Source organism: Carassius auratus, unplaced genomic scaffold (genome assembly GCF_003368295.1).
Source record: "Carassius auratus strain Wakin unplaced genomic scaffold, ASM336829v1 scaf_tig00215163, whole genome shotgun sequence".
Taxonomy (NCBI): domain Eukaryota; kingdom Metazoa; phylum Chordata; class Actinopteri; order Cypriniformes; family Cyprinidae; genus Carassius; species Carassius auratus.
In genome coordinates, this window is record NW_020527959.1 from 491,308 (window position 1) to 503,462 (window position 12,155).

The 12,155-nt window shown below is 35.3% G+C and overlaps 1 protein-coding gene across 2 annotated transcripts; it reads right to left on the minus strand.

Moving 5' to 3' along the window:
- Window positions 1–217: 217 nt before the first annotated feature.
- LOC113093830 (putative ferric-chelate reductase 1) lies at window positions 218–12,009 on the minus strand. Of its 2 annotated transcripts, none has more exons than XM_026259405.1 (16): window positions 11,893–12,009; window positions 10,716–10,911; window positions 10,461–10,612; window positions 8,938–9,032; window positions 8,782–8,866; window positions 8,480–8,662; window positions 7,961–8,059; window positions 7,496–7,646; window positions 7,298–7,411; window positions 6,372–6,487; window positions 6,207–6,293; window positions 5,482–5,579; window positions 4,500–4,558; window positions 3,884–4,027; window positions 1,051–1,151; window positions 218–949 (listed from the first exon to the last, which is right to left on the minus strand). In XM_026259405.1, exons 1-16 carry the CDS (start codon window positions 11,896–11,898, stop codon window positions 857–859), a joined length of 1,779 nt encoding a protein of 592 aa, XP_026115190.1. In that variant the 5' UTR covers window positions 11,899–12,009; the 3' UTR covers window positions 218–856. The 2 variants fall into 2 exon arrangements, with proteins under 2 accessions (XP_026115190.1, XP_026115191.1); XM_026259406.1 differs by having other exon boundaries at window positions 11,770–11,893.
- Between the last annotated feature and the right edge of the window lie 146 nt (window positions 12,010–12,155).

Below are 12,155 nucleotides of genomic sequence, written 5' to 3' on the forward strand. Positions count from 1 at the left end.
GGCTCATATCGTCTTTATATTAAAATAACTCTTCCCAGAAAAAAAAACAAAAAAAAAAAAACACAGAAATTATATTACTGTACACACATTACTTTTGCAGCCTTTGAAATAATGAAATAGTTAATCAAAAGACAGTTTAAAATAGTGAGACAGCAGCACAGGTACCACCCATGATCCTAAAGGGCTAAAATATCAGTATAAAGACACAGATTCATACAAAATGAAAACAAGTTTTATTTAAAAAGATGATTGATCTGTCACAGATTGTCATCTTTGCAAAAACCACGTCCACTTCATATTCAGTCTTTGTACAGAATGGACACACTGCTAATGATATTTACATTTCAGGCAACAGTAACAGTCTTTAAATCCATCCATCAATATTAGGCACAAGCATCTAGAATAAGGTGGTTAAAATAATTATTTCATATTTAGAAAAAGACATACACAGCATCCGATCTGTAAACATTGTTAATTTAATGCAGTCACCAAATATCCCAATGGAAATATGTTTTTAAGATGGAATAAAGGCTTAAAAAGCAGATCAGGAAGAGACATTTAATAATAAGCCGACATTGCTCTTAACTACTAATAATTTTACAAATAAGCCATTGTGTACATATATAATACAAAATTAATTACAAAAAGTGCTAAAAAATATACTAAATTGATTTATACCTAAGCAGTCAAGAAATATAATTTAAAATCAGACAAATTCATTATAATAAATCAAAATAAATTGACAGGCAGCTTGTCATAAATCAGTCTTACGGCACATTTCTTTGGCTTGTTTTAAAATAGGCACGATTAGTGAAAGTTTCAGAGACTAAATGTGGAAATGAGTGCTGAGAGTGTCTCATACTGCACTGATGGTCCAAAGGAGAGTAGTCAGAAATCCCAGATTTACACAGAGATATATAGCCAGAACTGTGTTTTTAAAACAAGATTCCTGGAAAGAAATAAAAAATAGACAATACAATGGACATATCGCAATATATCATCAATGAAACGCACGTTTATCATGAAGAATTAAACACAAACTCGACTCACCACGTTCGAAGTCTCATTCTCATCAGGAACAAACACAACCTCCTCTTTATCGTCAGAATTGATATGTTCAGTGTAGATTTTGACATTTTTAAAATATTTACCTGAAAAACACATACACGTTAAATACACTACCACCATTAATAATAATAATACATTTTAGAATTATTTATTTCTGCATAAATATGGCCCAAAACACCATGGGTTATACACACTTTTCCTAAGAGTAGACAAAGAGAACCCAATCAAACAAATGAGACAAAATATTGTACTCTGTCATTTATTCAAGAAATCGATCCAATATTACATAACTGTGAGTAGCAAAAGTATGTAGGATTAATAGTTCATTTGAATTTGAAAGTAGGCTCTGTCAGTTCTGAGAGTGTTTTAAATCAATGGGATGATATTTAGGTGTCAGTGTCTACCCTGGGATCTAGTCTGAGCTTCACAACACGTGTTTGTGGAAGTGTAGTATGGCACGGACAAAGAAGATTTTTCCAAGGACCTCAGAAAAATAGCTGTTGTTGCTCGTCAGACTGGAAAAGGTTATAAAACCATCTCGAAATAGACAAATCCACAGTCAGATAGATTGTGTACGAATGGAGGAAATTCAAGACAATTTTATCCTCAAGGGGAGCTGAGGATAAACCCTCTAAGGAACATGTAATAGATTCGGCAAAAACTATGCATTTGTTAAAGTTATTTCTAGTTAGTTGATTTGATTAATTTGTGGCTTCTCGTTTCTGTTCATAAAGACGCAGGATAAGAGTGTTTATACCATCTGCACTGTGATTGGCTGGATTAGTTCCACCTTGTCATTGTGTCACTCACGTTACAAGATCACGTGGGCAATACTATCAAACAGGTTTAAAAATGTCTTAGCATCTATGATAGCTAGAGACAGGCTTGGATCAAGTTGCTGACCTGCTCATACTTAACAAGCTTCGGCGACCGCAACAAGCACGCATTTGGTCACGATCCAGGGGTTTTGTTGCAAACCTGTTGAAGCAAAATCCAGGCAAAAATCCTGAAGTGTGAGCCTGGTTTAAGGAGGAAATGTCAGGACATCTGTCTGTAAACTGAATCGCCAGAGAGAGTGGGTCACGCAGCAAGACAACGAGGCCAAGAACACAAGTTGTTCTACCAAAGAATGGTTAAAGGAGAACAAAGCTGATGTTTTCGAATGCCCAAGTCAAATGTTTTGGAAGGATTGGAAGAAAGCAGTTCATGTGAAGAAGCCCAACAGCATCCCAGATTTGAAGCTGTTCTGTACTGAGGAATGGGCTAAACTCATGGGCTAAAAAAAGTCATTTTGCAGGACTGATCAGCAGTTACCAGAAACGTTTAGTTGCTGTTATTGCTGCACAAAGGGTCATACAAGATACTAAAAGCATAAGTTCACATGTTTTTGTCACACAGATATATAATACTGGATAATTTTCTCAATAAATAATTTACAAAGTATATATTTTTGTATCTTTTTTTTTTTTTTTTTTTGATTGGGCTCTCTTAGTCTACCTTTAAAGGGTTAGTTAATCCAAAAATTAAGCCATAAATTACTCACCCTGAAGTCATCCTAGGTGTATATGACTTTCTTCTTTCAGATGAATTCAGTTGGGAGTCATTTTAAAATAATTGTCTTTGATCTTTCAAGCTGTTTGATGCCACTCAGCGGTGTTGCACTGCATCGGTTCATGAGAAGTTTAATAAAAAGCGCATCCATTAATAAAAAATGTCTCACGCAGATCCAGCGGTTGAACAAAGGCCTTCTGTAGTGAATTGATGCATTTTAGTAAGAAAAATATCCATATTCAAAACGTTACTTTAATCTAGCTTGCGCTCACAGTTGTAAGCGAAGCAGTTCTGGGACAGAAGTTACGCATGCGGAAAAACAGCGGAGAGATCAAAACAAAACAATGGTCATTAATTAGAAGTACAAAATGAGGATTCGTAAAAAAAAAATGATGTCAGAGGATTTCGATATAAGCCAAGAAGAGACTGGTTTTCACTTTGCTAAAATAAGGAAACTTTGCTTCCTTTGCTCCTGTTAGCAAATGTTGGTTTTTACGAGACTCACCTGCGCATGTGTAGCGCCTTTCCTCATACGTCATTCCCACAGAACTGCTTCCGTTTTACAACAGTGAGTGCAAGCTAGATTAAAGTAACGTTTTGAATATGGATATTTTTCTTACAAAAACGCATCAATTCGCTACAGAAGGCCTTTGTTCACCCCCCGGAGCCATGTGAGACACTTTTTATTAAACTTCTCATGAACCGATCCAGTGCAACACCCGCTGAGTGGCATCAAAAAGTTTGAAAAGATCAAAGACCATTTTTAAAATGACTCTGACAGGATTTATATGAAAGAAACAAGTTATATACACCTAGAATGATTTTAAGGTAAGTAATTTATCGGCTAATTTTCATTTTTGGGCGAACAAGACTTTTGTGAACATCTGACAACGTTTTGGGTCATATTTATGCAGAAATTTAGAAAATTCTAAAAAGTTCACAAACTTTCAAGTAGCACTGTATAAGAAACAAGCACTTTACTTTACAGTAAATAATAGTGCATCCACAAAGAACACGTCTTTTTCTTTCTAGTTTGAAAACATATTGTTATGCTATGAAATGTTGTGGCATTTCAAACTGATTAGCTTTCAACCCAACATGTCAATACTAATGCAATATAATAAAACCTTTTATAATTTAATGGATTCATACCGCTCAACTGATTTCCTGCATAGACACAAAGAAACACTACTCATACAATAAATAAATGCTCTGAAAGGCAATCCAGGTACAGAACGCATATGTCTGGGGGTGGTTTACTGACCTATAGGTAAAAACCCCCTTCGATGGACTTCCAGAACCAGATTTGCCAGAACAAACCATACCACGATGAATGCCAAGACCCCTGTGGACCACGGAGCAGGCAGGGACAGAGCTTGCTGATGGATCCCGAGGAAGATGGCGATGACTAAATCAAGAAAAAACACAGCTTGGTTATGAACATGTTTAATAACAAATACGACTTATATTTCAAGCACCCTGAACTAACATTCTAAAATTAAAAATTTAATTAAATTAAATGTATGCATTTAGCAGACGCTTAACCAAAGCGACTTCAGTGCATTCAGGCTAACAGTTTTTACCTAACATATGTTCCCTGGGAATCGAACCCACAACCTTGTGCTGCTAACACAATGCTCTACCACTTGAGCCACAGGAACAATTTATTATAAATCGTATCAATTGTAATTCTAAATCATAACACCAAACATAAAAACAGGACTATACAGGACCTTCATAAAAATAAACTATAAAATATTATATGATACGCTATCAGCTACAATAAAAAAAGTGCTTTCTGCTGTTCGCATTGTTGTTAATATGGAGTTAAGTCAAATAATAATAAACCATTCAAGACTTTTGACAGCATTGTTTCTTACCAGCCACAACTTGAGCTACTGTTCCTGTCCCAAAATGCATCCAGCTGAAGATATATCTCCTGAGAGCAGGTTATACAAAAAAAAGAACATGTAAAACATGACTATTTGAATCAAAATTAATATTATGAATTAATATTAATACAAAAAGGCATCTACACTGTCACTAAAATAGTATAGACAGACAACCCTGTATACTAGAATTACTTAACTTTTGCTATATGTATTTTGTGTTTACAGTTCACAAATATTATAGCTCCTGGCAAATTAAAAGGGATTTGTATATGTTAAAATGTCATACACCTCATACTATTTCTGCAGTATGTATACTGTATGTATACTGTGTGTCTTATAGTCATTGACAGGGTTCATATGCTTTATATAATGTTCAGGGCAGTAAGAAATTTGGGATTGGTTTACAATTTAAAATAATGGTTTTCTATTTTTAGATATTTTAAAAGTCAAGTGATTAGCAAAGCTACATTTGTAACAGTCATTAGTAAGAAATCACTACGATATGCTGATTTGGTGCTCAAGAAATATTACATATTATCAATGTTGAAACCAGTTGTTCTGCATAATATCTATACAGGTGTGTGTATATATATATATATATATATATATATATATATATATATATATATATATATATAAAATGCATCTAATAAACTGATACATCTTTCCAGAACTTCATTTTAAATTGCACCCATGTAAATGTCTTTACATAATTATCATACTATTTCTCACAGAAAACCCAGATGGTCCACAACATTTGCCATATTATGAGACATTTTATCCCAACAATATGGCAACACAGCAATGTATTGTGACAATTTAGCATGAACACTTAATGGAACATATTTGATAGATTTATAGAAAATAATATGCAGTACATAGTAAATACTGTATTGTATTCTAATAGTTCATTCTGGACACTTTTTTTCTGGCTGTATTGTGAATGTGCTGTACTGTTACCAGTATTTACCTTGAGGCGTCTGGCGCAGGTCTGAATAGTGCCATGACAGGTTGAATGACAGCGAGGGCCATGACAACACAGCCCAAATAGGGGTGTATGCCCGCCCGCTGTGGACAATACAATACAGATTAGAAACCACTGTACACATGAAGCTAAAGTTGTCAACAAACTTTGATTCAACAAACTTCATGAAGAAATGAGTTATGACAGGAAACAGCTTTTCAAAGGATGCAAAAGTATAAGGTTAATGGGTATTATTTTGTGTGGGGGCGGGTCTGGCGACTATTTCCATGGAACAGGGCGTCCTCTGCTGGTCATACACAGGAAGTTACAGAATCCCTGACAGATACTTTGGCAAGAGGGATGTCACAGATGCCTCTGTTGAATCACAAATGTGTCCGTCATGCTCAGCCTTAATGGATGGATACATGTGTCGGCTTTGAATCTCAAATAAACCAGCACTTGCAGACTAGATAAGACTGAGCTTGATTAATCCATGAAGAAAAGTGGGTGTGTTTTTCAGAAAAGAGCCAAAAAGATGCCACAAGGTGGGTCGCTTCTAATGAACATGGGATTTGATTCACTTGCTTATTATTCTGAGCAGACAGCATGTGGGTCTGACACACTGGCAGCGCTGGTGAACAGTCAGAGGTGTGTGATTAAGAGGGTTGAAAATATGACACACTCTTGAAGCATGAGTATTACTCACAGGCAGGAGTTTGTGTGTGTGTTACCTTGCTCCAGCCTCCTCTGTACATAAAAGGCAAGACAAAGCCGACCGAGGTGAGCAGAACAGTGATGGTCATTAGTAATCGATGTAACTGTGGAAACAGAAGCCTTGAATAAGATGCACATCGAAAACTTTTCTGAAATCCTTATTGTATCAAATAAGCACCTACCTGAAACCAGACCTTCTGCCCCAAAATATTCCTTTCAGGCCAATCGGGTTTGAAGTATCGTGCCATGATGACACCAGCACTGACCGTCGAGGTCCAGGCGATCAGCATGAACGCTCCTGTAGACAAAGACAGACAATGAGACTCAGAACAGTCTACAGAAACCAGATGTTATTTAGATTTTTGTAAATGATGCCACAAGAGCGTTACTATGAGACTAATAGCGTGTTCTGGGTATTATTTAGTATTATAGCGTGTTCTGGGTATTATGATAATATTTTAATTAGCTTTTATTTTTACATTTTAATTTATTTGACAGCATTTATTTTAAATATTTTGTAACACGAGCTCTCGCAGTACTTAAAACATTTTGCTTGTATTTTTTATATTTTTAATTTTAATTTTTAAGTACTTTTATGTCTTTATTTAGCATACATTTTTATTTGAGTTTAAGTTTACAAATTTTAGTATTTAGTATTAGTTCAACATAACATAAACCAACTTTATTTCAGTTAGTTGGCATGTCAACGGTTCTAATTTTCATTCAAGGGAATTTTATAAATCTACTATTAATGTATGTATTTATTTTATTTGAGCTTTATTTCAATTAAAAATTCTTATAGATTTTTGTAACAATTCATCTTAACAAATTATTAAGTTACAACTATTATTTGAAATGATTACATTAAATAATTACATAAATAATTAAATTATTATCATACAATAATAAAATAACAATAACTCAGGCCCCAAAATGTCCAGCCCCAGGATATTTTTCAATGAGGATTAGTTGTTGTTGTTGTTTTATTTTGCATGCCAAGGGAAGATCATTTGATATATTTAAATGCATTCAAATGCACAGTATAGCTTGCTTAATAGCATATTATAAATCACATGCAGTAAATAGAGTTATTATTATTTGTCCTCACCATGATATTTGACGAGCAGGGGTGATCGAGAACCCGTAAGATCCTCAGGAGGTCCCGTTATGGATGCCTGATAGGTTGAAATTAGAGGCTGGTGGTCATGTCGATGGGTTATCCCTGGAGAAAGAGAAACACGTCTTTTGACACTACTTACCAATGACAACAAACAACAGCAAAGAAACAAAAAAAGCAATATCTCACCATTTTCAACTCGACCATGAGCCATAAAGAGATAGTACATCTGCTCCAGATTGAACCTGTTCAGATTCTCAGGAGGAAGCTGTATGTCTCTGCGGAAGCTACACTGAATCACTCCATTTGAGAGCCTCCATGCCATGTCTTTTAAAATGTTCTATGAATGAATGTGAGTAAAAAGACCACAGAGCAATGCATATTAATGATCTCTTGGGTTCTTTTCTATTTAATTGTTTTAGATAGTTCTGATTGAATGCAATACAACTTATTTTCCGAATGTTCTGAAGCCATTCAATAGTATTGTATGAGAAGCAAAAGTAAAGGTATTTACTTTGTTATTAACCAAAAACCTTGGAGGTCATTATTCACTTTCATTGTTTGAAATAGAACTGCACTGACATTATGCGAATCATCTTCTTTTGAGCATGCTTTCTGTACGAAATGTTCAGCGTTCAATAAATCAAATTCTACCTGTGAAGAGATTATTGGGTGAGTCCGTCCAGAAACATATGCAGCCTTGATGTCAACTCTGTCTGTGTCTCTAATACACAAATAGACGTCATCGTCCCCCTGAAATGCACCACACACATATGCTATTATTTATGCTAATACATACAGTCAAAGGCATAATAATACTTCACACAGTGTTATTTTACTATGCAAGGTAAACTACGTTTTTATTAATATTTTGATTTAGTTTTTATCTTTGGATTCCATTTTAAATTTTAGATAAAGTTTTTGTAATTTTTTAAGTCTATGCTTTTTTTTTCCTTCATATTTTATTTTAATTACATCCTGTAATATTTCATTTATTTTTATTTCAAGCATTGGTAATATTTGTTTTTATAGTTTAGTTAACTATAAGAACCCTGTTTTCATACTCATTCAATAGCTATTATAGTTTGTGTTATGCTACAAAAGGTCAAAGTAATATTTGTTATAAAATAAGATGCGAAATATGAAATTATTTTGAGAGTTTGTCTATATTACCATCCATTTGTCCTGTGATAAGGCAAAGGACACATAACCATCTGCAGATCCACTGAGCTCAAACATCACACTCCTTTCCAATCTACGAAAAGACAGGAAGTGACACGCAGTGTCATTTTGTGGGTCACAGCCCTCTGGATCTCTCAGACAGGACTTGCTGCTTCCACAGCCCTCAGAAGTGAACTGAAGAGGAGATGAGAATATTACTATTTATTAGTATTATTTAGATACTCCAATTATTTTGAGGCTGAAAGGGTCATGAACTCATGATAGTGTGTAAACTGCCACTCCAGTAACTTTACCATTGAGGTTTGGGCCCCATTTTGGGACACTACGGGACCTGGAATCTTCACCCAAAATGCTTTATAGCCTTGGGCAACAGTTACCCTGAAAGCAAAGACAACCTACATCAATTTTTATAACTAAACGTTGAGTATAAACAGCATTTGAATACTTACAGAAACTGCACACTGGAAGGAGAGTCAGATGGTGCTACCCAGATCACCTGGACCTCAGTCTTATGGGAATCACTGGTATGACTCACAGCAGAGCCCTGTGAACATTGAAAATTATGAATAACGGAGAAAAAAATGGGCTTTGTACTTAAATTTCATATATTATTTACCTGAGTCAGTATATACACTCACTTATTCATACATATAGTCTTATTGAGTGAGTCATTCATTCATCTTATTTCTTCAAACTAACGATTCATTCAAGAATGAAGCTAGTGAATGGGTCACTGAATCATTGGCTAACTCAATTTGTTCAAAAATGTAATTAAATACCGCTGTTCTACTGTGGCTCTATTTGGAACATTTTTCATTAGTGAGTTTTACAATACTGTGTCTAAAATTTAACACAATATTAATTTCTTCTTTATTGAAATGCAATACAAAAAACAATATCACATTTGCAATCATGCAGATATGTTGGAAAAACGGGACTCTTGATCGTGTGATATTGCTAAACTATATCACATGATGTAAATATAAGGGGGCCTTTTTTGTCCTCATTTCTTAAATTTTGGATACAAATAACTGCATTTCAATAGGCTGTATCCCACATGAGTCATTTGCTGTGTCCAAATTCAGGGTCTACATCCTTCGGAGGACTCATTTGAAGGATGTTACGTCACAGCGCCGCGACGAAGGCTGTCCAAATTCGTAGGATCCTTCAAATGCGGCCCACAAATGCGTCCTCCTTTTCCCCGAATTGGAAGGTTGGGTGTGGTGGATCCTTTCGCGTCCTACCTATCCCATAATTCTTTTCGGCAGGACGAAGCGAGCGGTAGCGGAGTGAGGGAGGAGTATTGATTTCAATGTTCTTTAAAAACTGGCTTTTCAAAAATATATATTTTCAGTGGTTTTCTAGTTAGGCATTTTGTTTTAGCGTTAAGCATTTTTTTTTTTACATTTGTACGTGTATATGTAAAAAAAAAAAAAAAAAAATTTACTTTGGTAAACTAGCTTCTTCCTTACTGCCTGTGTGAATATCCCCTTACACACAGCTTATTTGTTAGTGATTGAAGCTGTTTTTAACGCTTCTAAGGACGAAAGAGCAGACAGAAGTGTTTATAAAGCTCCAGGGAGAGAACGATGAGCTCTTTACCCGCGTCTTGCTTAGCGCTGTCACGGTTGCTAGGCGACATGATATGAGCAATGGGTAAGGGAGGGAACTGAAAGAAGGGTAGGCTGTCCAAATTCACAAACACCAACTTCCGGTTTTTGCGGTCGTTGGAGGACCCATCCTCCTTCAACCGGGTAGGAAGTATCCTAAGGAGGATGCAGACCCTGAATTTGGACACAGCTATTGTCTTGCATCATGTTTGTCACTGAGCAAGTGCACGCAATTCAAGATGATGTATAGGTCTGGATATGGCATTAATAGTGAGAGTGCATTAATAATTTAATGTATTATTTTTTTAAGTCTTGTAGTAAATATTTTGTTCTCCGTAAAAAAAGATTCTGCAATCACTGACCTCTTTGTTGTCACACTTAAGAAGCTGAGATATGTCAGGACTGATTAACTTAAATGATCCAACTGTTTCACTGAGATTCCTAGCGTTTCTTGCTTCTATGAGGAATCCTTTAAAGTACTGTTTGCCCTCTGAAGACGCCATTGATAATGTCACTGTAAATATGAACAACAGTTGATATATTTTCAACATATATCTGCAATATTTTAAAAGCCTTAACAGATGACAAGTGTCAAAATACTGCTATCGCATTCCTACCTTTGATTTCATCTCCTGGGCTGAACTGGGATTTGTCTGCTATGATGTTGAATGGTGGATGTTGGGTGCTGGGGGAAGAGTCATGTTGGGGTGTCATGTCCCCACAAGCCACTTCAACATTTCCACGACTGAAGCAAAAGATTGTCTCTGAACATACTGAGAGCAGCAGCAACACAATCCACATATTCATGAGAACCTGAAATGAATAGAAATTTACCGTAAAACCATTGATAATTTGACAAGGAATCCAAATGTTGCTGAAACAGGTGTTAAAGTTACTTCAGTGCACATTATTTTCTATTCTATATTTAATTCTACAGTATAGATCTTTTTTTATAGATTTTATTCTTATATTTTGATTGTTTACTTTTATTTCATTCTTTCATAGCTATATTTATGTATATTTCATCTGTGTTATATTCTTTAATAATCGCACTGTCCATGGAGCGAACCTGACTCACATTTCAATGCTGGTTATATATGCTATATAAAATTGTGTATGTGATGAAAAACAATCTTGAATCTTGAACATGGTACACCTCCAAAAAACATAGGTTAGCAGAATAGACATCATGTTCATAATGATAAAGATTAAGGTGTGCAAGTTAAAAAATTTTGTTCCAAAAAAATTAAAATAAAAACACTTTTTGCCTAATCATTTTTCCTTTTTTTTTTTGTGAGAAACCTGCAAATAAAGATAAGGAGGGGGGCTGCAACTGTTACAGACTCCAGAACAGTAACGTTACTAGAAGACTGAACAGTTTTTCATGTACACTGATCTGATCGATATAAATGAATACAGAAATAATAAAGCCACACATTCAAGTTGAAGTTTTGATGGCAAAGACTGTTGACTTTAGTAAGTTAATGTAAAGTGAGATATATGGGTCAAGGTCATGTTTCGTCACGTACGTCAAGCACATGATATCTACTATACAGACAGATAAGAATAAAAGTGTTAATGGAAGCAAAGTGAAACTTCGAACCCATCATAAAAAAATAAAAATAAAAACTGTAAACAAAGAGCACATGCTACACATTTTCTTACACATACTGTAGCAGCAGCTACTTCCTACAGCAGCAGAGACGTCTGCACGTGTGAAAAGGTAGGCAGGCCAAAAAGAATGGGAAGCCAGATAAAATGCTGATGAAAGGATAAAAATGTACATATGCTTACCTCCATTCATTTAAAATAAATAGTCATCGCACTATCACAGAAAATGAAAACACACACACACAGTTGTACTTGAGTTTCATGGCACGGGATATGATATGGGCGGTCTCTTTACGAGCACCGTGCGCAAAGATTCCCCACAGACGTGTGGGTGGAGCTAAAATAAACGACAGACGAACTAGATACAACTGTAGTTCAGCTTTCATTACCAATATATATATATATATATATATACATATTAAGAAGGATAGTGATAATACCCGCGC